Below are 22,625 nucleotides of genomic sequence, written 5' to 3'. Positions count from 1 at the left end.
AGAGATAGGGTGAGAAGCTCAGTCATCCGGGAGAGACTCAGAGTAGAGCCGCTGCTCCTCCACGTCGAGGGGAGCCAGTTGAGGTGGCTCGGGCATCTGGTCAGGATGCCTCCTGGACGCCTCTTTGGTGAGGTGTTCCGGGCACGTCCCACCGGGAGGAGGCCCCGAGGAAGACCCAGGACACGCTGGAGGGACGATGTCTCTCGGCTGGCCTAGGAACGCATTGGGATTCCCCCGGAGGAGCTGGAAGAAGTGGCTGGGGAGAGGGAAGTCTGGGCCTCCCTTCTTAAGCTGCTGCCCCTGCGACCTGATCACGGATGAGGTGGAAGAAAATGGATGGATAGATAAACCTGCTGATGCTTTTGTTGCTTCATCCACACTCTGTGAGCATGGGTATTTTCCGTAGCAGATGGAATCATCTCAAAACAGAAAATCCACCTAAACTCGGGCACAGTTAAAGTTTCTATTTTTAAGTCATAAACAATGTCATTTTGTCAATAGTGAATGGAGTAACAAGCCAATCACAACTCTCTCCCTAGCTCTGGTCAACATCCCAGCAGTCAACGCACGCTCTCTCAAAACTTATGACTGTGATTAAACAGCACATTTCATGGTGGCTTTTACTATAACCAGCCTACATGGGCAATAATCATGATGTAAAATCAGCATCTGGACATGCCACACCTGTGAGGTGGGATGGATTATTTATGCAAAGGAGATGTGCCATCAGACTTAGATTTGTGAACAATATTTTAAATAAATTATTTTTTGTATATAGAAAATGTTTTCAATCATTGAGTTCAGCTAATAGAAATAGGAGCAAAAATTGTTGCATTTATATTTTTGTTCAGTGTATTAACTCAGCAACCAAAGGATAGACAGCTTAACTTGTAGAACTGACCTGACCCAAAGACACCTGAGGCTAACTTGCATAGCAATTTGGTCAAACCATTTACACACAGTAGGAAAAACAAAACTAATCATTATCTAAAATGGAATAATCTAAATAAACCCAAAATATCACCTTCCTGTCTAGGAAATGATTGGTCCTGTTGAGCTGGAATTGCAATCCCAACATTATAATCCATTGATCAGACATAAAAATAATTCCCACCAAATGCTCAGCCTCTGGAAATTTCCACTATTATTTGTACTTTGATCAGGAAAGATGCTTCAGTTTCACACAACAGAGACAGACTTAAACCTGTTGGAAGACAAAAATTAAAAAATCTAGACAAATATAAAGGATAAGAGCCAACTTGAAATCTGAGAAAAAGAGATTTTAGAAGAATTTTTCAGGAAGCAAATCAAAACATAAAGAATGCTGTCTCTCCCAACATGCACTGCACTCGCAAGACACTAAAACAACTGTCTTTATGGTTGAATCATTATGACATAAAAACACCACAGCTGGCAGAGTTTGGGTATGATTTGTACCCAAACTCATAAACAGGATGAGTTTGGGTACAAATCATTTCAATAACAAAAAAAAGCTTACAATTAAATAGGATTTAACTGTGAAAATAATGGGTCTGACAAAAACTTTGTGACAATATTGCAAATAGTAATTTTTGGAAGTATGACTTATTGAGTGAGGCTGTCCCAGTTTCATCAGCAGGTATCAATAGAGTAATGAATGAAGCATGGAGTAAAGAACCTTTGGTCAAAGCAAAGGGCTGGAAACGTTCATTGCCATCACAAGTGAAGGGTGTCGATGACGGTCTCCTTTAAAGTCAGCAGTCTTTGTCATGATTGGTAGGCGACTGAGGCAGAAGGAGAAAATTCAAAGGCTCAGGAAACCTTTGCAGGTGTTCTGAGTTAATTAGTTGATTAGGGTGTGACACCATGAGTTTCAATTACCGTAATGTGATTTTTCACAATATTAAAATTTTCTGAGATGCTGAATGAGTTTAGCTTTCTGAGATGATTGGCAATGATTATTGCATTTTTACACAATATCTTTATTTTGGTCTTCCTATATGAACATCTTCTTTTGTCTTTATTTTAGCTACATTAATGTCTGAGCATGTGAAAACATCAAATTCATTGTGCACACAAACTTAACCAATAAAACCGATTCTCAGAGAGCTAATTCTCAATAGAAACATTAAAACATTAGAAAAACATTTCTAATGGTTTTACTTACAGAAATCAGAATGAAGGAAGAAGAATACATATGCAGATTTCACAGATGTTAAATTGCTATGCAAATATGACACAAAATATGACAGGCATTAAAGCACTGTGTGCATACAAAACAATACACTGATGTTTTTGGTTGAAAATGACAAAATATGGAACAAATTCAGGAAAAACATACTTTTATAAGGATTTGTACATAAAAGAGAAAACGTGTGAAAGTAAAACAGCCAACTTGGAAAGCAGATTTTAAGACACACTGACATAACAGCCACATATCCACTACTGCTTTATGTAGTTGAATAAACTACAATGCAGCAGCATCTACCCATATCAGGTAAGATTAACCTGAGCCTATACTTATTTAACTTTAGCATGAAATGAAAAGGTTAATGATTCATTATAAATAGGAAAGGGTAGCAAAGAAAATATAGCTAAGTTTTGCTGTCTTGCAATGCAGAAAATATTTATGGTATAACAATGTGATGGCATAGCATGACAATTTCAGTGCCTTCTGCTTATCTGGATTGAGAGATTTTCTTTGATTGCATCAGTTAAAAATACATTTGTATTGCAAACAGAATGATAAAAAGCTGTGCGACAACAGTATATACGAATAAAATAAGTAGGAGTTTTGTTAATGGTACTTTGCTGATGCCATAAAATTGCGTGCGCTCTGTAAATAAATTCTATTTCATGATGTTTGATCAACATTTATAACCATAACTCTTCATCCACAGTGACAGAATTAAGAACACTGATACTCATTTCCCAAGACTGAGAACTGCTTTTCTCCTTCAGAATGTCCAAAATGCTCAGATGACATCAGTTGTAGAAGTCTGGCCACAACCAAAACATTGAGACTGTTTCCCAAAACTCTGTACTGCTGGATGATTGAGATATCCTCTGGAAAAGCTGCAGAGAAATTAAAGAATAATTTAGTCAAACAATATAACAGGTAAACAATAGAAAATAAACATATTAGCTTGATAAAGAAAGCATAGCAATTTTAAGCAGTTACAAAGTTCACTTTACACAACTAAAATATAAATAATTTTTTACTTTGCAAGCTCACATTTAGCCTCTGACTGGTGTTCAGACTTTGTTTTAAATTGATGGCACAGTGATCGGAAATATGTGCTACTTCTATTTTTCATATAACTACTCTGTATGGATCCCATCATATCATCCTTGTTTTAAAGCATTGTTGTGGCTGTGTGGGGCAAAGTCAGACATCACGGCATAGCCACGCGTGACACTCTTGAGGCAGTTTGCAGCATAGTGTGAAGCAGCCAGGATAAGGATCGGTGCCTCTAAATCAGAGGCCACAATTCTGAGCATAAAAAGGAGTGTCTTCTCTGGGTTGGGGAAAGAGGTACTTTTTCTTGGGGTCTTGTTCACGAATGCGGGAAAAATGTAGCGGGATATCAATAAGTAGATTGGTGCAGTCTCTGCAGTGAAGAGGGGGTTGTACCGGTCTGTCATGGTGAAGAGAGAACTGAGTGAAAAGGTAAAGTTCTCAATAAACTAGTTGATCAAGCAGCCAAAATTAGTTTTCTCTGTAGCGTGTCTGGGCTCTCCCTTAGAGATAGGGTGAGAAGCTTGGTCATCTGGGAGTCGCTGCTCCTTCACGTTGAGAGGAGCCAGTTGATGCATATATGAATCCAACACTCAAGCTTTGAGGTGTACACACAGCAAATACAAATACAGATTGAAACTTTAGCAACTGTTTATGTAGGAGGCTTTTCAGGGTTATCATGATGATGCCTGAGGCATAGAGTTGCCGCACTATTTCTATATGAGAATAATGGGCTAGAAATAATTTAAAACTGAGTGAACTGAAATGTGCGGAGATGTGTGAAATGGAAAATATAAAAATTTTAACACAAAAACAAAATCCTGACATTTTTGACTTACAGAAACTCTGAGGGAAGCCCATCAGGTTGGCTACTTCTCTCGGAGTAAAATAACGTAGATTTAATTTTAACATTTTCTGGAGCTTCTCCTCTTCAGTCAACTGGTCCAGATTGGTAAACACACTACTAATCTGCAAAGCACACAAAGAGAAATTTCACTTTGATGACATACCGGTGTATACGTTGTGTGATTGTCCAAGTGATGGCTCCAATTACATTAGAACTCATAGCTCAATTAACTGAAACTAATCCAGAAGGCAAATGTTAGAAGCCAAGGATACAGAATAATGACATTTGTCGAGAATCAGTGACGTTCAGGTCAGATGAATGTGACCTGGACGTCAGGAGAAACATGCGGTCATCGGGCCGTGTCGATGAATGACACCTCTGTATATCAGTCACGCGATTTACCCTTACACCATCACCGAACCCAAGAATAAAGAAGTCTAAGGAGGTAATAGTGGAATGAGTTTCTAGAAAAGCTGCTTTAACAAACACCATGAGCTTCTAAGACTTATCTATACCAAAAACATTTATACTGTGGCTGAAAGTAAAAACTACATACCTCATTTTCCATGCAGCACTGTAGAACTGATCCAGTTCCTTCCACATACCTTCCATAGCTACGCAAAAAATATCACAAAATAATTAATCTTGCATGTAAAAAAAATTATATACATATTAATAGCTGTTTTTATGAGCAAGTAAAAATAAAAGCCAAATCAAACACAGAAATTTAGCTAAATGAAAACTTGGTTTGTTACCACATCTTTATGAAAGAGGAGCAACAAATTGTTTTGCCTTCATGAATTTGACACAGTCTTTAATTTCTTTTTAATTGCACATCTGAGTTTGCGTATATGCTAAATTGTCAAAAGTATTGGGACTCCTCTTCAAATCATCGGTCACTGCCATGAATTCCACTGAGTACACGCTGCTGAGTCCAGTCATAAAATTTCCTTCATGAGATGATTTCTACAAAACTATGACTATTAAACAAAAATATTAACGTGAAATAAGCAATTGCATAAATACAGGAAGAAAGTATTTGGTCTGTTTGAGAACAAAATTGAGCTTTTTGACCATCAGAGAAAACACTATTAGATGGATCTGAAACACTGCATACAACCATAAACATACCATCCCCAGTGTAGCACATTGGTAAAAATATAATACGCTGCAATAAAGGGCGTAGGAACAAGTTTATCATTGGGGGGTACACATATCGGAAACCTGACAGATCCGTAAATCGCTTGAGCAAAAATGTCAAATCATGGTGTCATCAACGCATTACTCTAATCTGACCCCTTGTAACGAGTAATCTAACGTGTTACTATTTACAATCCAATAATCACATTAAAGTTACGTATACAGATCACGTATTTGTAATTTTTTTTTAGAAAACACATATTGTTGCTTTCCTCTTTTTCCTTGGGAGATACATTTCATGTGTAACACCAGCGAGACAAACATAAACGATGGAGGGAAAAGAGATGCACATTTTCTAGCTGATGGATGAATTTTTCGTTGAGTAATCAAATTACTCTTTCAAAGTAACTTTGCCATCCATGGTAATAAACTAACTACACTATATATCATGTGTGTAGACCTGTCACAATAACAAATATTGATTTTTGATAATATTGTTGTTTTGAGACCATTTTTAAGTAATATAATGTTAATGGTAAAATAATAATGCAAGAACACAATCTGAAAGATCAGTAAACTTTGAATTATAATGAACATTTAACACCGCAACTGGAAGACATATCGTCATAGTCTGACGTCATATAAGCCCCGCCCCCTCAGAACAGGAAGTGGCTTTTTTTTCTTTGGAAAGATCCATCTCTGGCTCTTTTGACCTAATCAAGATGATTCTGTGTTGGATGACAGATAACAAGTTGGTCTCACTTGCTTTAAAGTGCCAAGAGTTTTCCACGGAGGGCGTGGCGAAGTGACCTGTAACGTCATTGCATACGTTTGGCTCTAATTCTACATTTTCCAGCTGAGCTGCATCAAACTCACTAGGATGCATCTTTATTCCGGCGGTGCTGGAACCCGTGCAGTGGCTATAGGCTGGAGAGGCGCTTTGCTGCGAGGGCCGCTCGAGGCTGCTTGCAGCTTTAATTTATTATTGTTATTATTTATTTATCTCTTTCTCTTTCTTAATGTTTATTCAATGTAACATGATTCTGTGTTTCTGTTTTTAATTATGTAAAGCACTTTGAAAAGCCTTGCTGCTGAAATGTGCTATACAAATAAAATTTGATTTGATTTTGATTTGAGTAAAGATAATGCCAGTCATGTAGTATAACATTTTATTCAATATTTTACACCGACAATGTCACTAAAATCAGTCGGTCTTGTAAAGCTTTAAGCAACCATGAGTCAACAGTGACTGGGGCAGCCTACTATATAATTAACTGGGGCAGATTTCTTTACAGTTCCATGTACACTAAACTTATTAGGAGAGGGCTCACCTTTAAGGCATGCGAATGGAAAATTTCAAAATCGAATGTTTTTCGCAACTGAGGTGGGGGACAAATACGCAACATTAGAACTATCGTGAGATTTGATGGATGAAAGGGGATAGAGAGTGGAAAGCTCAGAGAATGAAAGTTAAAATTTACACCTGGATTACACCACTGTGAAGCATGGTGGTGGCAGCATGATGTTGTGAGGATGCTTTCTTCACAGGCCCACCAGGGCCTGTGAAGAAAGCAGGTAAAGCAGTAAAACATTGGGAGATCCTGGAGGACAATCAGTTCCCTTAGTTGCTGTACTGGAAGCTTACATTACCTGCTTTCTGCTAAAAAAAAAAAAAAAACCTAAAAGAAAATGGATATTTTCTTGCGTTTGAATTGGTAGGACTACAGCAGAAGGAGGGGCTTACCCAGTGGAATATTTCTGCAAGAAGCACAACTGCTTTCATGTTTATATTTCAAGCTTGCAAAGTTAGGCATAGTGAGTGGGATCAGTCTGATTACTTTTTTTATCATTTGACAGCAGTAGTATTTATACAATCACTTATTTAGTTAAATATTTTTATTCAATTACCATTTTGAAGATAGCAGTGTCATAAACATTAAAACTGCAGTATGTAAGTTTGACAAAACTTTTTTTTTTTACATATTTGTTGTCACCATGTCCAACAAATGGCAGTACGAGACAGATCATCTGTGAAAAAGCTGAGCTCCTCCCAGTTGTCCCAGTGCTAACTAGAAACAACCAGTCAGAGCCAGGACTCGGGTCAGTTACAGTGGCACCACTCATCCTCCTGCTCTGTGCTGTGCTGCAGAGAGCAGAGCCTGTTGTGAATGCTCCGTCTAGTTCAGTGTTTCTCAATCCTGGTCCTCACCCCCCCTGTCCTGCATGTTTTAGGTGTTTCTCTTCTGCTACACACCTGAATTGTATCTCTGGGTGATTAACAGGCTTCTGCAGCACTTGATGGTCATGCAGTCATTTGAATCAGCTGTTCTGGAATAGAGGCACATCTAAAACATGCAGAGCAGGGGGGAGGAGAGGACCAGGGTTAAGAAACACTGATCTAGTTAGTATGTACACCGACGACAGCAAATAAACGGGTTTCCTGTAATGGAAAATTGTTTCTCCACCATTTAGCAGTGAGTACATGAGTGTAATTGACAGTACTAAGACTCTGCTCCTGGTTCTGATTGGTTGTTTTTGAACGGAACCGGTCCATTTTTTCAGACAGCAATAGCAGCTCTGGGAGGAAATGGAGATCGATCTTTTCACAGATTATCTGTTTCATAGAATGCTGTCATGACATGGTAACATTTTTAGCAAATATGTTAAAAAAACCTATTCTTCTACCAAGACTATGTTTTTAACATGTTTTATATATCAATATATAATAGCTTTCGCAATTTGTAAGCAGGTTTTTATTGGAAAAAGATACGGATGAAGAAATAAATAGTGATTGAAACTTTAAAATATTGAAATGTATCAAACTATGTTTAGACACTTATTAAACTTACCCTTTAGTGAAGCAGACAGACCTCCGGCTGTGGGGCTGAACAATATCCAAAATTGAGCCATACCGCAACAGGGTTTTAGGTTTAAGGAGATAAAGTTCCATGTCTATATTCATCTGAGGTTCCAAGTAGTCTTGTATTTGTTGAACAGACAGGTCTTTGTTCTGATTAGTCTTCTTTTGAGAATCCATTTGAGTCTCACGTTTATACAGGACATGAACATTGGAGTTGTCTTCTGATGGCTGGTCAATATTCTGACATTTATATCTCAAGACAGACGACCGTTCATGAAACCCACTGTCTGTCACATGGGAAAAGGAACAACCCTAGAATGAGAAATTTTGTTAAATATTCCATGCATGCATCCATAAAATTACAAAACAAATGGATTTTATACGAAGAAAATATTACACCTTTTCAAACAAAAAGTGTAAATACTATGAAACATGACATCACTATAGTCAACACAAGTAAACATGAAGCCAAATTCTAAGTAACAGCTTAAATATGTTTCCAAAATTGGGAACATGAAATTGTCCAAAAATGTTTTGGTATGATGACATTAAAAAGTTTCTTTCAATTGGGTGAAAGGCTGAGCCTTCCCTCCAGTAAACTTCATTCAACACAGTGCAGTCAGGTAGGTGCTGCTCTCCTAGCAAGTCCCAAAGCCAGACTCATTCACTGGATTGTCAGACAGAGAGGCAGGGTTTGTTAGCCAAGTTGCTGTTGTTCCCATTTGGTGTAATACCACAAAACTTTTAATCCCAGGAAGCCTAAAACTGCAGATTTAGGCTTCCTGGGATTAAAAGCAACAGACTCTTTTGTACCCACAGCAATCAGGTCTCTAAATTTGTGAGTTATAATTCTGTTTTATATAATAATGAATTTATTATTTATTATATTTTGATCTTCACTTTTGCAGATCAAAAGTTATCAAAAGCTCATGACTGCATCAAAATCTGACCAGTTGTCATAAAACATAGGATAAAATAACTTCCACACACAAGTTTCCAGCTGCATCACACTCTGTGCATCAATTGGTGTTACCGCCTTAGCCCTGTTTGCATACAACTGGCTCTAAATCACATATGCATCGTCCAATTTACATTGTACTTGATATAAGTGACTTTTGATGATCTCTAAACAGGTCAGTAGGCCAATGTTGGAATTTGACTCCAATGCGCTCTCTACATTATTCCAACAGCTATAGCTCCCTGATACATCATCCAATCTGCACCACATTTATTGTGCATCAATAGGGAGCATCGTTACACACATTGGTGTGGTAGTTTGATGACATCATCTCACTTGGAGAAGAAACTGAGGACCACTAGGTGACTCCTCCAGCTTCTCCCTGTGTATGATATAGAAGACTGAAACCGTATCTACAAACGCTTGATAATCACACATGACATATTAAAAAGCCTAGAGGAAATCCTTGCCAATCATTCGTCATCAAACAGGAAGTGAATATAACGCCTTTGACTCATATTGAACTGGACTGAAGGCCATTTGGAAAATGTGACAAATGTGCCGCTCAGTGGTCAAGTACATGACTGGCATGAGAGCAATAACAACAGCAACAGTGTGCTGAAGCTTCCATGATCTGTGCTACGAGCTGCCAATGCTGCTTGCAACATTAAATGCAATGTTTTTTCTTATGCCGCTGCTTTAAGTGGCATTTTTGAGGGCTTAACATGTTCAGAAAAAATTGTTCGCCAAGAGAAATTTTCAGATTTCAATGGAATCAAAAGTGGGAATGGCCAAACTGCTCTATGCAAATCTATTTCATAAAGAGTTCACACTTAGCTTATTGTTAAGCAGGAAGAAATATTCTCAATAAAACCTTTTGTGATTTTAGATTAAAAAATCTTTTTAATTTTTGGCCTGCGAGTACTTTTGAGTTGAAGATTTTGACCAATGTTAACGAATATAAGTCACCATCTAGCCTCTACCTCTGGTTAGAGACCAGTCAACTCACAGTAAAGCTGACATTACAACCCTTTATCTGTTTTAAAACACCAACAAATATTACCTTATCACTTGTCTGGATACTTGAATTTTCTGCAGACATTTTAGCAACCAGGAAATAACGCAGTCGTGAATTTGGAATCCCCACCTACAAAAAGAATACAATAACAACAATAAAGATTTGTTGGAATGACTTTGTTGCAAGTCATTCCGTCAAGTTGGTAGTAATCAGATCCACCAACCGCAAAACACGTTAAAAGACATTCAATTTATTTATATTGGATCGATTCACAAGTGTCATCTCATGGCACTTTATAAAAAAATAATTTTAATTCAATCATACATACATAACTTGATAACTTGCATCAATTCAAATTGATCCAACTCATCAAGCAATATAGTATGCTCAATTAATTATTCAAAGTACCTTAAGAAGTTTCTATCTAAAGAAACTCAGCAGACTGCATCGTGTCATTGACTTCCAGCATTCGCTCCTCCTGCATGAGCATGTAGTGACAATCAATGGCGTTGTGCATTGATTTTACAGCAATCCCTCATACCGAACATGCATGTAGTGTGTAGTGACAGTGGAGAGGAAAAACTCCTCTTTAGCAGGAAGAAACCTCCAATAGAACCAGAACCTGGCTCAGTACAAGAGGACATCTGTCATGACCAACTGGAAGAGTGAGACTATCAGACTATTCAGTTCACTCTGTTCGTGGACTACGGACTTCTTGACCACCATTTTGCAACATTTTATCAGGACTTTTTCTCATTCTAGCAATTGCTGACACCATATTATGACTTTGAAATGCTTCTGGACTAAACTACACAAAACAATGTCAAACTCTAAACACAAAACCATGAAGCTGGACCAACAGGTCAGTGCTGCAGTAACAGGCTTTGCTCAACACAGTGAACAAAATGACAAGAACAGCAGTAGCTTGTCTGAACTTGAGCTGGAACCAGAGCTTGCTAAAGCTCTCGAGGTAATGACAGGGTTATGATGAAAATCAGTGAGAAGCTGGAACCCCTGGCAAAGACGGTCACATCGCATACAACCGATCTTAAGAGGAAGCTGAAAGCAGGGTGCTACAGCTAGAAGAGGTTAATAAGCCCCTCAATGCTAAAGTACGAGCCCTGGAAGAGAAAGTCAAGACCCTCGCAGACCACAGTGACAATTTGGAAAACAGGGGAAGAATGCGTGTATATTCAATATCCCAGAAGACGCAGTAAGGCAAAAATGCTTTGAAATGTCTGAACATTGGATGCCAGCTTTTCTCAACGTGAAATGTCAAGCCCTAGATTTCATTAGATGTTAAAGGCTAATTACACATCCTTATTAGATGCAATAAAGAAAGATTTACAGAGACGGTGCAGTCTTTCCTTAACAATACAATTGTTGTTAATACCGTTAAAGCTTGGTCTGCAGTGTGAAAGCTACAGGGTAGATCCTCACTGACTCCTCTGCTCTCCCCAGCACAAGGAAACTTTTAATTTGAACCAGGTATGACAGATACAGGCTATAATATTTGGACATGCCACGATGAAGTATTTATTTGTGGGATCCTCCTTCATCTGAGTTAATCCAGATTAAATATGACCTCCCCAGTAGCCACTGTTTTACATACCTCAAAGATCAAGATTTTATATCTTAAAAAACAAACAAACCTACATTTCCTTCTGATGCCACCTTATCTCCAAAAGAGAAGTTACTGTTTAAGTGTCCAGGTAAGAAGGTGATTAGCTGCTTTTATAATGTGCAGACTTGTGTTACAGTGACAGCTCAAATATGGCAACTAAATTGGGTGTGGTTATTGAGGAGGACATGCCATTTGGAATCATGCCAGGCTTTTACAGTCCAAAGTCATTCACACACTGCAAATTCCTCCTAGGAGGAGACATAAAATGAACCCTCAAACCTCTAACTGTCTTGAATGCAAGTCAGTGCTGGGTACATGAATTCACTGTGTTTGGTTCTGCCCTAAAATTCAGATGTATTGGTTAGATGTCTTGAAAGATTCTAAGTCGTCTAAAAAATTTACATATTTGCTGAAATATGTTAACTTTAATAGGTATGGTTTAGAAACAAATGAAAAAACAGAATTTTGTTGGATCTGGTCTCATAAAATTTGAATACTCCAAAAGAAATTAATAAAAAAGGATATTTTCAACAGAAATGTGAGGCATCTTAGAGGTACACTAATTTCAGTTCACGCAATACTTGTTTGAAGCTTCTTTTGAATGAATGAGGCAATTTGAGGGTCTGGTGTCTCTCATCTTCCTCTTATGAATACTTGATTATTATATTGTCATTTTTACATAAAATAGTCATCTGTAGTTCTTACATTTGTCGGGGAGATCATGCATTCCTGGTAAGTGTAGCCACAGCCACTCAGGGTTTTTATCAAATAGTCCCTAAAGAACAGAATCACAGAGTTAAAACACATTCAATGCACACACAGTGTTTAAGAATTGACTTTTGTTTCATTGCTCACTGCAACAGAGATAAAAGGTCAAACTAAAAGAACTCATCTTTCATGTAGTGGCTCAGTCCTAGCAAACATCAAGTCTTAGTGTTTTTCCATTGAAACAGTCTCCAGTTCTTAACTGGTTACTTAGCTGGAGTTCATACAACTCAGCCAGCACTCTTATAATTCTAGAGTTGGAAACATGATTCAGTAGCTGGGATGCATTTCTATTCTGATGACCTGAACTGCTGGTTTAAGAAGATATTCACAGACTCAACATAAACATACTGTGGTTTTATGATATAATTATTGCCCTTTGTCACCGATTCTGTTCATCATTTTTATGGACAGAATTTCTGTGCACAGCAATGGTGTGATCCGTTAGGATCGTGTCTCTACTCCTTGCAGATGATGTGGTCCCACTGAAGTCATCAGGTCGTGATCTACAGCTTTCGGTCGAGTGGCTCGCAGCCAAGTGTGAAGTAACCAGGATGAGGATCGGCGCCTCAAAATCCAAGGCCACGTGGTCTTAAGCCAGAAAAAGCTGGAGTGCCTCCTACGGGTCGGGGAAGATGTCCTGCTCCAAGTGGACATCTTCCTCCACTCACTACTTAAGCTGTCCCCCTGTCACCAGTGGACAGCTTAAGTATCTCAGAGTCTTGTTCACAAATGAGGGAAACATGGAACAGAAGATTGCTAGCTGGACACATTCATAAATGAAAGTTTAGAATTATATAAAGTAAATTAAACACCTTCATAATTCCAAATATTCTGAAAAATATTTAGTTCATCCATTTTTAAATATTTATATTCTAACATCACTCTTGCTCTAACCATACTCTTAAAAAGCTTCACACAATCAGTATTCTGTTCATTATTAATTTTAAAATTTCTACTCCGATAAATTGCAAGCTTTGCTTGACCAAGAAAAAAATTAAACAACCGTCCAATTTTCTTCTTTCTTTTATTATTTAAAAAAAACAAAAATAAAAGACTGTTCTGTGAAACTTTCTCCAAATGATTTATAAATATCTCTTAGTAATGTAAATAAATCCATTATTCTGAAACATTGTTCAAAGCAATGAAAGATAGTTTCTCTTAATGAACAAAAGGGACATTTATCGAAAACAACAGGATTCATAAGGGAAACTGTAATAATACCATGCAAAATTCTCCACTGTAAATCACCAACATTTTTAGTCAATGGTGGCTTATAAAGTAACCCCCATCCAGGTTTCACCCCAAAACCAACTTTAAAAAAATCTCTCCAAGGAGTATCTTTTTTATATTTTAATTTTACTTTGTTCAAAGCCTTAACGCATTTCATATATATTATCTTTCCATTCACAGGATCCAAAAGTGTCCATTATTTTTTCTCCTTCTCTAAAAAAGTCCAGGACATTCAAAGTCTTTCAATCATTGCTTAAAACACAGCTTGAAGAAAATATGCGTTTTATCAGGTGTTAGAAGTCCATCAAACCTTCCCTTCATGAGTCTTTTGTCATCTTCTGATAACCTGACATTTCACAAATCTCCATCGATCCAAAAAAAAGAACATTTTTTTAAACCAACCATTATTCAACAAAACAGTATTGAAGTGCAAATATACACTTTTGGGTCTTAATGTATTTAAGATTGTATTGTATGATCATTTTCTATGATCATACAATGATCAGAAAAGCCCACTGGACACAAAGTACATGATCTAAATATTTGTAAGTGATGCCCAAAACAATAAAACCTATCTAATCTTCCTAACAAAATATAATTCTCTTTACAATGAACGTAGGAATATTGCCTTATCTTTCCATTTAAAGAAGGCCACACATCAACTAAATTATAATTTTCAATAATATGTTTCAATGTGCTCCTCAAATGTATATGTGGCTCCAAATGATTCCTATCTAAATCATCTATTGGACAATTAAAATCACCTCCTAAAATTACGTAATCTGTTGACACACAATTTATTAGTGTATTTACTAAGTTTTCTAACATAAAAACATGCTCACTTGAATTCACAGGAGCATATACATTCAGTAAAAACTACCTTTATATTTTCATACTTAACAATAGCCTTTAACAATCTTCCAGATACAACATCTTCAGTTTCAATAGAAACTGGAAGAAAATGTCTTGAGAAAAGAATAGCTACTCCAGGACTCGCAACAAGATTTCCATCCCATTTTTCCTTCCAATCAACCTCATTATCAACATCGCTATGAGTTTCTTGAGCAAAAGCTATATCAATGCATTTAGATTTTAAAAGTTCAAAGTACACAGCCCTTTTTTTCACAGCCCTTGCCCCGTTAAGGTTTAAAGATGAGATTTTAAAACTATTCATAATCACACAAAAAAGATCGATAGAAAAAAGAAAATACAGCATCTTATCAGCTGTCTCTTAACTCATGTAGCTCACTTTGCTGATTCGCTGCGATGGGAGGGTTTTCATAGCCGACACGATCTGACCGTGACGTGACAATTCCTTCATCAACACATCTTTGCTGATGAAAGGATGATCTTTTTTGCAGGGTTCATTAAGGGGAAAGCAGTAGTTTGTGTACTTCTCATAACAATTCCCCTCTCAACTACGCTGTTCACCTTGTCAATCGAGTCCAAAAACATAACCACCACATTATTCATCCTGGACGCTGCCTTCACATTTTCACACCTGACAAGTTCCCCAACAGCCAAACCTCACTCCTGAACTGAAAAATCCACGCCAACTGGTATTTTACTATCATGTGGATGTAAAAGGCTCTTAAAGCTGCAGCACCGTCACTTTTTCCACATGCACCAGACACACATAATCACACAATAGAAAGAGAGAGAGAGAATGAGTGAGAGAAGGAAGAAGAGAGGAAGGGATAGACGGATATTCTTCATCATTACCTGGCTGAGGAGCTCTCAAAACCTTTGACATTCTCCAGCAGGATATATGTTGGCAGCTTGCAAAGCCTGAAATCATATTGGCAAAAGAAAACTGAAAGAATTCTGCTAATTGGACAAATCCTGCTTGCAACGTCCTGGATAATCATGTGGGAACAGTGTTTGAATGTTCACATTATCTCTGTCTGTCTCTCTTTCTCTCTTGATGAAACATTGTCTAGACTTCATTGCTTATGGCAGGGGTCCCAAGCCACGTCATTTTGTCCAGACCCCTGAACAATGCCGGATCTGGCCCGCCTCCTCATACCAGAGAGCATTCAGTGTTTTTTTTTTTTCATATATTGTATTTTCCGGTGTATATGTGGATTTTTCTTCAACCACCAGGGGGGCTCTTGAGCAGATGTGAAACTAACTTTCCCTCAATGGAATATATACTAGTCACTCCCAGTCACCGTTTCACTCACGGTTTTTTCCATTTGCATTCTGGGTAAAAATCAGTGTGAAAGCGCGAATTTGTCGTGTGTGTCTCCCCCCCCCCACTGACAAGAATTTTCTGAGATTTCTTTCTCCAAAAACTAAGACTGGCCCCCGACCAGAAAAAGGAACAGCTATGTGGCCCTCGCAGGAAAAAGTTTGGGGACCCCTGGCTTATGGTATGGTGAGGTATGGTTTAGAAACAAATGAAAAAACAGAATTTTGTTGGATCTGGTCTCATAAAATTTGAATATTCCAAAATAAATTAATAAAAAGAGATATTTTCAACAGAAAGGTGAGGCATCTTAAAGGTACACTCATTTCAGTTCACACAATACTTGTTTGAAGCTTCTTTTGCATGAATGAGGCAATTTGTTGGGTCTGGTGTCTCTCATCTTCCTCTTATGAATACTCCATATGTTATCTATGGGGTTAAAGGTCAGGTCAGTTTGACTGCCAATCAAACACAGGAACACCATGGGTTTTGGACCGGCTTTTGGTACCTTTGGCAGTGAGGGCAGGAAACGAATGGATAAGAAAATCAGGTCCTTCAAATCCCTCTATGTGGAATGAATCTGATTAACATCATACAAGTTTCACTTTCTGAAATGAGTGATAGGAAATACTGAACTTTTTAATAATATTAAATTATTTGGAACCCTACTTATGTTTATATAGGGAGATATTAGCTTTAAGTTCAGAATGCAGCTTCTAAAGATGTTTTATGTACCTTTTATTTAATAAAAATATTCTTTACATATTTGTTAAAACTGTCACTATGTTGTGACAGTTTGGTATAACACAGATGTAAAAAATAAGCTCCTCCACTTTCTCCCAATGATACTATTGCCATCTGCAGAAATGCACTGCTCCCAGTCAGAAACAACCAGTCAGTCAGGAAAAAGGTCTTTGTTGGTAGCTAATCTTTGTAGCCTGGGCCTTCATGGCAGGCTCTACTGTCGCTAAAAATCTGTGGTGCAGCAGAGAGCAAGCGGCAGAGTGTGAGGAGCACGAACCACAGGAAGGAGGCAGAGGAATTTAGGTTTTCCACAGATTATCTGTCTCATGTTATACTTTCACATACTGCAGCTTTAAGTAAAAATTACTTTTTAATTCAGTCAGGCTGACTCGAGACTAAATCCTGCGTATTTGACATCCTCATACCTTGGAAGGAGTTCAAGGATGAAGACGAAGCTCTTACATCTGGGGTCTGCAACATCACCCTGAAGTCCTAACCTAGAATGGAACGGAACAAAGGACAATACCAGTTAAATTGACAAAAGGTCCTTCTTATCTTCATCAGTAAAACATAAGAGTGAGACAGAAATGTAAATGTAACATAGAATAAGGATCAGATTAAAGGCGCTTCTCCACTGGCAAGATTCACTAACCAGTTGATGTGTGGCTTAGTTCGACTCCGTCTTCAGACCATTATGTTCCAAAGACTGTCTGTGGCCACGGAGAACCTCGAGGTTCTGATTCTGATGAACTCAAACCCAGATATTTCATTTTGTCTGACAGAAATTTATTGCTGACCCAAATAGACTCAGATCAGCTGATTATTTCTCTATACATATGAATATATTCTTGCACTTTATTTTTTTAGATATGTAACCCTTTTTGAAATGAAGTCAAAAGGTGCAAACCAATTTCACGCTAAACATATATTTTTTTAAAATTCCAAAGAAAAAATAAAATGCACATCACGCCAGGCTAATATTATCTAGTTTGGCGTTTCACACACAGGGGGCAAAAATGTGGCTCTGTCAGAAAGCTGATCAGAGCTTCACCATTTCTCTCTTCTTTATTGCTGTCCATTCTTCAGAGAGATGAGTTGCTAGCAACCCTGCTAATTCACCATCATTCCTCTGCTAAAGTTACTGCATGTGTTCCTGCCGCTGCTCCTGATTAAACTCATAACGATCCTCCAGACCCAGCAGCTCCCTGATACCAGACAGAATGTCCGTCAGTCCACAACTGTGCTATGAGAAATGCTTGGAGTTTTCAGTGACGTAAATCACAGGCCAACCAACAAATGCAATCAGCTGTCAACCAAAATTGCTTCTGTGCAGTGCAAGGCTTGGTGCGGCTGGTACAACCCCTGAAGTAGGTACAGAAAACAGAGAAGAGTCATGCAGCCCTGCGCTGGATCTGCTAATGGAGGTGAATCTGGCTGGGGCAGACAAAGGCACAACCGTTGAGAGGTGCTCAGGTGGACAAGCGCCTCAAATCTACTGCCCATTATTTCTTGTGGAGCTTTTATGACTTTGTTTGCAAAAATATTAAAGAAAATATCATACCTTGTAAATGGCTGGCAAGGAGGGCTCATCATTATCATGTCAAAAGATAATTTATTGAAGTCATCAAGTGGTATACCCTTAAAACAAACATGCAAAGTATTTCAGCTGAGCTCAATCATAACATAATATGCACAATTTAAACCAAAGATCTATTGACACGTATCAACCTAAATATGTTTGGTCAGGTTAAAAAACAAATCAGACTGCATTGATATAATAAGCATGCCCCATATATCAATCAAGTTTGAGTCACTCTACATCCAACCAACTGTGACGTAAAGTGTTTGACAGAGGCAAGTCTTGACATAAAACCACAACAAACACACACATAATTTACCTAACAAATTAAATAATAAGTTAGGCAAAATAAAGAAATAAAGTAGATGGATAAAACAATCAGGGGAAGAGAACCTCAGCTACACCGGCTTTAGAATTTGATTCTTGCAGGCAAAAGTTACAATACTTTGACTACAGGAACATTTTATCATCTTGTTGACATTAGTTAGGTAAGCAGTCTACAGGGTAATGACAGAGCAGACTGTTCTTCTTGAGGAACCTAAGGTCCTTCAAGCTTTGAAGCAAGACGATGCAGATCTTCTATAAGTCTGCTGTTGAGAGCTTCATCTTTTCTGCCATCATCTGTTGGGGCAGCAGCATCAGAGCCAGGGACCTAAAAAGGTTCAACAACCTGATAAATAAGGCTGGTTCTGTTCTGGTTCTGTTCTGGGGACTGTGGAATATCTGGAGATGATGAGGCAAAGAAGGATTTTACATAAAGTCAAGAAAAGTATGGACAAAAAAAAGAGTGTCTTCAGTCAGAGGCTTCTTCAAATTCTCTGTAATACAGACTGCTACAGGAGCTCTTTCCTACTCACAACCACGACCATCTACAAAAGAATTCTCAAACTTTCCTCCATCCATCTTCTTACACTTATCTGGGGTCAGGTCACAGGAGTAGCAGCTTCAGAAGGGAGGCCCAGACTTCCCCCGTTTTCCTCGGGGCCTCCTCCCGGTGGGACGTGGCCGGAGCGCCTCACCTGGAGGCGATCAGGAGGCATCCTGACCAGAAGCCCGACCCACCTCAACTCTGCTCTACTCTCAGTATAATGGTGAAATGAAGGTTGAGGCTGTTTGCTCTTTTTTGAAAGTACCTTCTTTGCTCATCCAATGACATAAATCCACTGATCTATCAATGAATGCAGCCTGCTGAATATTTTATCACCCCTCAGGTGGTTCCAAAAAACTGGAAAGGAAGTGCACATGATCTGCAAATGGAAAAGAGTCTGGCCAGGGAAGACTGGGGAAGAACAGAGTAAAGCAGTGTTTCTCAATTCCGGTCCTCACCCCTCCCCCCCTGCCCTGCATGTTTAGGTTGCAGTAATTTGCAGTAGTTGTGCTTATCCAACATTTTCAATATTAAGTTTGATCTTGAGTTTTGGTGAGATTTCTTCAGTTACTAAAATCACTACACCAATTTTAAAAGAACTTGAAAACTGCTAATGATGGCATTTATTAGTTTTTTAGACTAAAGTAAAATTTTCTAATAGAAATGAGAAACAAAGATACACTCACTGAAAAGGAAAACAAAACACAAACAAACAAAAAATTACTGCACCACTCCATGAGATCAGAAATGAGAAAATCACTGACGAGACGTTACAGTGGACAAGCTCAGTTCTCAATTACTACTTACCTCAATGGTCTTGTTCCAGAGGGGGGTGTCTGGAAAATTGTGCCTGTAGATTTCATTGGCTGTGGTATTGATGTCAACAGCAGCCACCACCTGAGCAGATATTCCACTTTCTGGTAAAGAAAACACAGATCATGTAAACATCCAGATTGTTCTATTCTGCATCCATATAATTTAGTTTCAAATATCACTGTCCCCTCAACTAATTTAGTAATGTTACACTTAAAAAACATAAAAGCAGCAGTTGAATGAAATATATAAAACTGCAGCCAATGGCGTGATAATACCTAAGTATGACTGCACTTTTTCAGAAATAAAAGACAAGTTTAAACTTTTCATAAATGTCATCATCTTAATTACAGTTGTGGGAGCCAATTATTACATGACAAAATATCTAGAACATAGTTTTGATTGCTTAGGGGAACACATTTTCTTTTGTGAAAAAAAAAATTCAAATATTTTCCAAGGAAGTTCTTAAAGTGTTTCAGGTCTTAGTCAAACATGATTTTAAATAACAGGACTTACACTATAACAACACTTAACTCCAATATCAAACATTTAAACAAGTACTAAAAAACTGGAACAAAGCAATAAAAAAAACTGGATTAAAAAGGGAAGAAAGCATTAGTTCTGTCTGCAAATGTTCCCAGATTTGTACTGCAGTCTTGCAGAGTTCCATCACGTCAATGGAATGGAATTCTGGAATGGAACGGAACTTCTTTGTACAGTTCTAGACTTCTTCCATATTCAGTTAAACCCAAAGTTTTTTTTTAGTTTTTTTTTCTTCCCAAATCTACAGTCAACTCCTTTATTTTGTTCAGATTCAAGATGAGATGATTGTTCCACACCAAAGTGGAAGCTCTCAGTACTCAGCTTCTTGTCCATCTCTGAAACACCCAACAACTGCAGAGTCATCTGAGTATTTCTGGAGATGACAGAAGTCAGACTTGTGCTGGAAGTCTGAAGTGGAGAGTGAAAAGTCCTGTGGTGCTTCTGAGCACCTGGCCAGACACACAGTCCTTCAGTCTCACCGTTTGTCAGGTAGTCATAGTTCCAGGTGGTTGTTGAGGCCTCCACCTGTGTCTTCTGGAGTTTCTCTCAGAGCAGATCAGGGTTAATTGTTAAATGCACTGGAGAAATCAAAGAACATGATCCTCACAGTGTTGTCATCTTTGATAGTATGATAATGGCCAAACTGCATGGGGTCCTGATATATCCTTGTCTGCTTATTCAGTTGTGCCAAGTTGAGCTTCCCATCTCATGATGTGGGATGTTAGGGCAACAGGTCTATAGTTACTGATGATCGATTAGTGAGTTTTCTTTGGTACCAGAAAAGGGCAGGATGCCTTCCACCACACTCAAACATTCTTGTGGGTTGAAGACAAATTTGTAGACACAGAAAAGTTCATGACTGAAGTGGAAGACAAACATCTGAGATGTGAGAGAAAAGCTATGAGTAAAGGGAGGTTGGGTTATAGGAAGGTTTCAGCAGCAGTTTGTGAAATGTTATAAACTGGGAAAGTGTCTCCCAGCTTGTAACCGTAAGACACTACTACATTAATGCTACAGTAAAGATTAATGTAACACTGTGCTGCATTCATCTTTGTAGCAAATGCCTTTAGCAAATACACACATACACACTATTAATTGTTGCTGAATGGTGTCTGTACTACACCAGTGATACAATGCTATGCTGGGACTATTTGTTTTGTACAAATGGACACAGACAGATTTTCTAGACTTACAGAAATTTAACATCAGCACCGAAGCCAGAGTCTACTCTGAAGAGGAAACATGGAGAGAAAAGAAGTCCCTTCTCCGTGTTTACCACATGTTATGTGCCAGAAAGCAGACAGGGAAATGAAAACAGGCTCTGCCTTTTATCCCATCTACTGTCCTTTTACGGGTGATTGAACAAAATATTTTGAATCCCAGCTCAGCCATGTTTGATGAATATCTCAAATAATTTGCATTTACCCTTTAACGCGTAGTGCATGCCACCGATTCCACTGTAAAGCTCCAACACTCGCAGACTTTCCATGGCTTCTTTTCGAGATGGGTCTTCTTCTGTTGATGTATCGTGGCGGTTAGCAACCAGAATAAAGGCGCATTACCGCCATCTACTGGGCACGAGTTTCGGCTAGTTTATGGACAGATTCATTTCCGTATATCTATGTTCTTTAAAGATTAATGAAAAAAGGAACCAAGGAAAGCTGTCAGTGATTCGGTTTTACCAGTGACGTGCGGTCAGGGGAGGCATAACGGAAAAATATAATGATAAAATAATTTATATTGCTATTTTCACCCTGTGGTTTGTACTGTACAGTATTTATTTTTTTATTTTGCTTAACCAATTTTTATTTTTTTTTTTTTTTAATCGCTGAATTTTCGCATTTTCCTATTTAAATGCTCGGAAGCGAAGCTGATGAGGCAGCAGGAAGCTGAGCCTCACCTTGGATTGCGCCACTCGATGAGAGCATGCTCCTCCTGTCTGTACCTCACCTATGAAATGGTTAAGAAACACATTCTTTGTTGGTATGAAATTTGTGCAAGGCATGTAACTCCAGTGACGTGCGGTGAGGTGCAAAGCTGGTGAGGCACTGACTTAATCATAATCAGATATACAAATATAGATTACCTGCGTGTTATTATTTACATAAGGAAATTTCGCGCGTGCGGACAACGCTGGAGGGCAAAAAGACAATTCTTGTGCATGTAACAGCTCTGTCTTTACCCGTCTGTCCTGTTATGCACACTCGGAGGCCGGTTGGTTGGTTTTT

General features: G+C 38.3%; 1 protein-coding gene across 3 annotated transcripts; it reads right to left on the bottom strand.

Annotated features, from left to right (window-relative positions):
• Nucleotides 1–2,122: 2,122 nt before the first annotated feature.
• Nucleotides 2,123–21,945, bottom strand: trdmt1 (tRNA aspartic acid methyltransferase 1). Of its 3 annotated transcripts, XM_015025599.1 has the most exons (11): nt 21,823–21,937; nt 19,849–19,958; nt 18,156–18,232; nt 17,020–17,091; nt 15,385–15,450; nt 12,370–12,439; nt 10,086–10,169; nt 8,054–8,376; nt 4,621–4,678; nt 4,057–4,186; nt 2,123–3,054 (listed from the first exon to the last, which is right to left on the bottom strand). In XM_015025599.1, exons 1-11 carry the CDS (start codon nt 21,884–21,886, stop codon nt 2,888–2,890), a joined length of 1,221 nt encoding a protein of 406 aa, XP_014881085.1. In that variant the 5' UTR covers nt 21,887–21,937; the 3' UTR covers nt 2,123–2,887. The 3 variants fall into 3 exon arrangements, with proteins under 3 accessions (XP_014881085.1, XP_014881087.1, XP_014881086.1); XM_015025600.1 differs by lacking the exons at nt 2,123–3,054; nt 4,057–4,186 and adding an exon at nt 4,194–4,501 and having other exon boundaries at nt 21,823–21,945; XM_015025601.1 differs by lacking the exons at nt 2,123–3,054; nt 4,621–4,678 and having other exon boundaries at nt 4,063–4,186; nt 21,823–21,945.
• Between the last annotated feature and the right edge of the window lie 680 nt (nt 21,946–22,625).

Source organism: Poecilia latipinna, unplaced genomic scaffold (assembly GCF_001443285.1).
Source record: "Poecilia latipinna isolate Pla-1442-1.1 unplaced genomic scaffold, P_latipinna-1.0 Scaffold4200, whole genome shotgun sequence".
Classification (NCBI taxonomy): Eukaryota; Metazoa; Chordata; class Actinopteri; order Cyprinodontiformes; family Poeciliidae; genus Poecilia; species Poecilia latipinna.
This window is presented reverse-complemented; position numbering and strand designations above follow the sequence as displayed.

Bases quoted from the DNA above. Each gene is read 5' to 3' on its own strand.
- trdmt1 (XM_015025599.1), bottom strand. From the start codon at position 21,886: ATGGAAAGTCTGCGAGTGTTGGAGCTTTACAGTGGAATCGGTGGCATG. The intron at 10,170-12,369 runs GTAAGAACTACA...TTCTTTTTGTAG, and splicing joins GCATGATCTCCCCGACAAAT to GTGGGGATTCCAAATTCACG. The intron at 8,377-10,085 runs GTAATATTTGTT...TTCTCATTCTAG, and splicing joins GTATCCAGACAAGTGATAAG to GGTTGTTCCTTTTCCCATGT.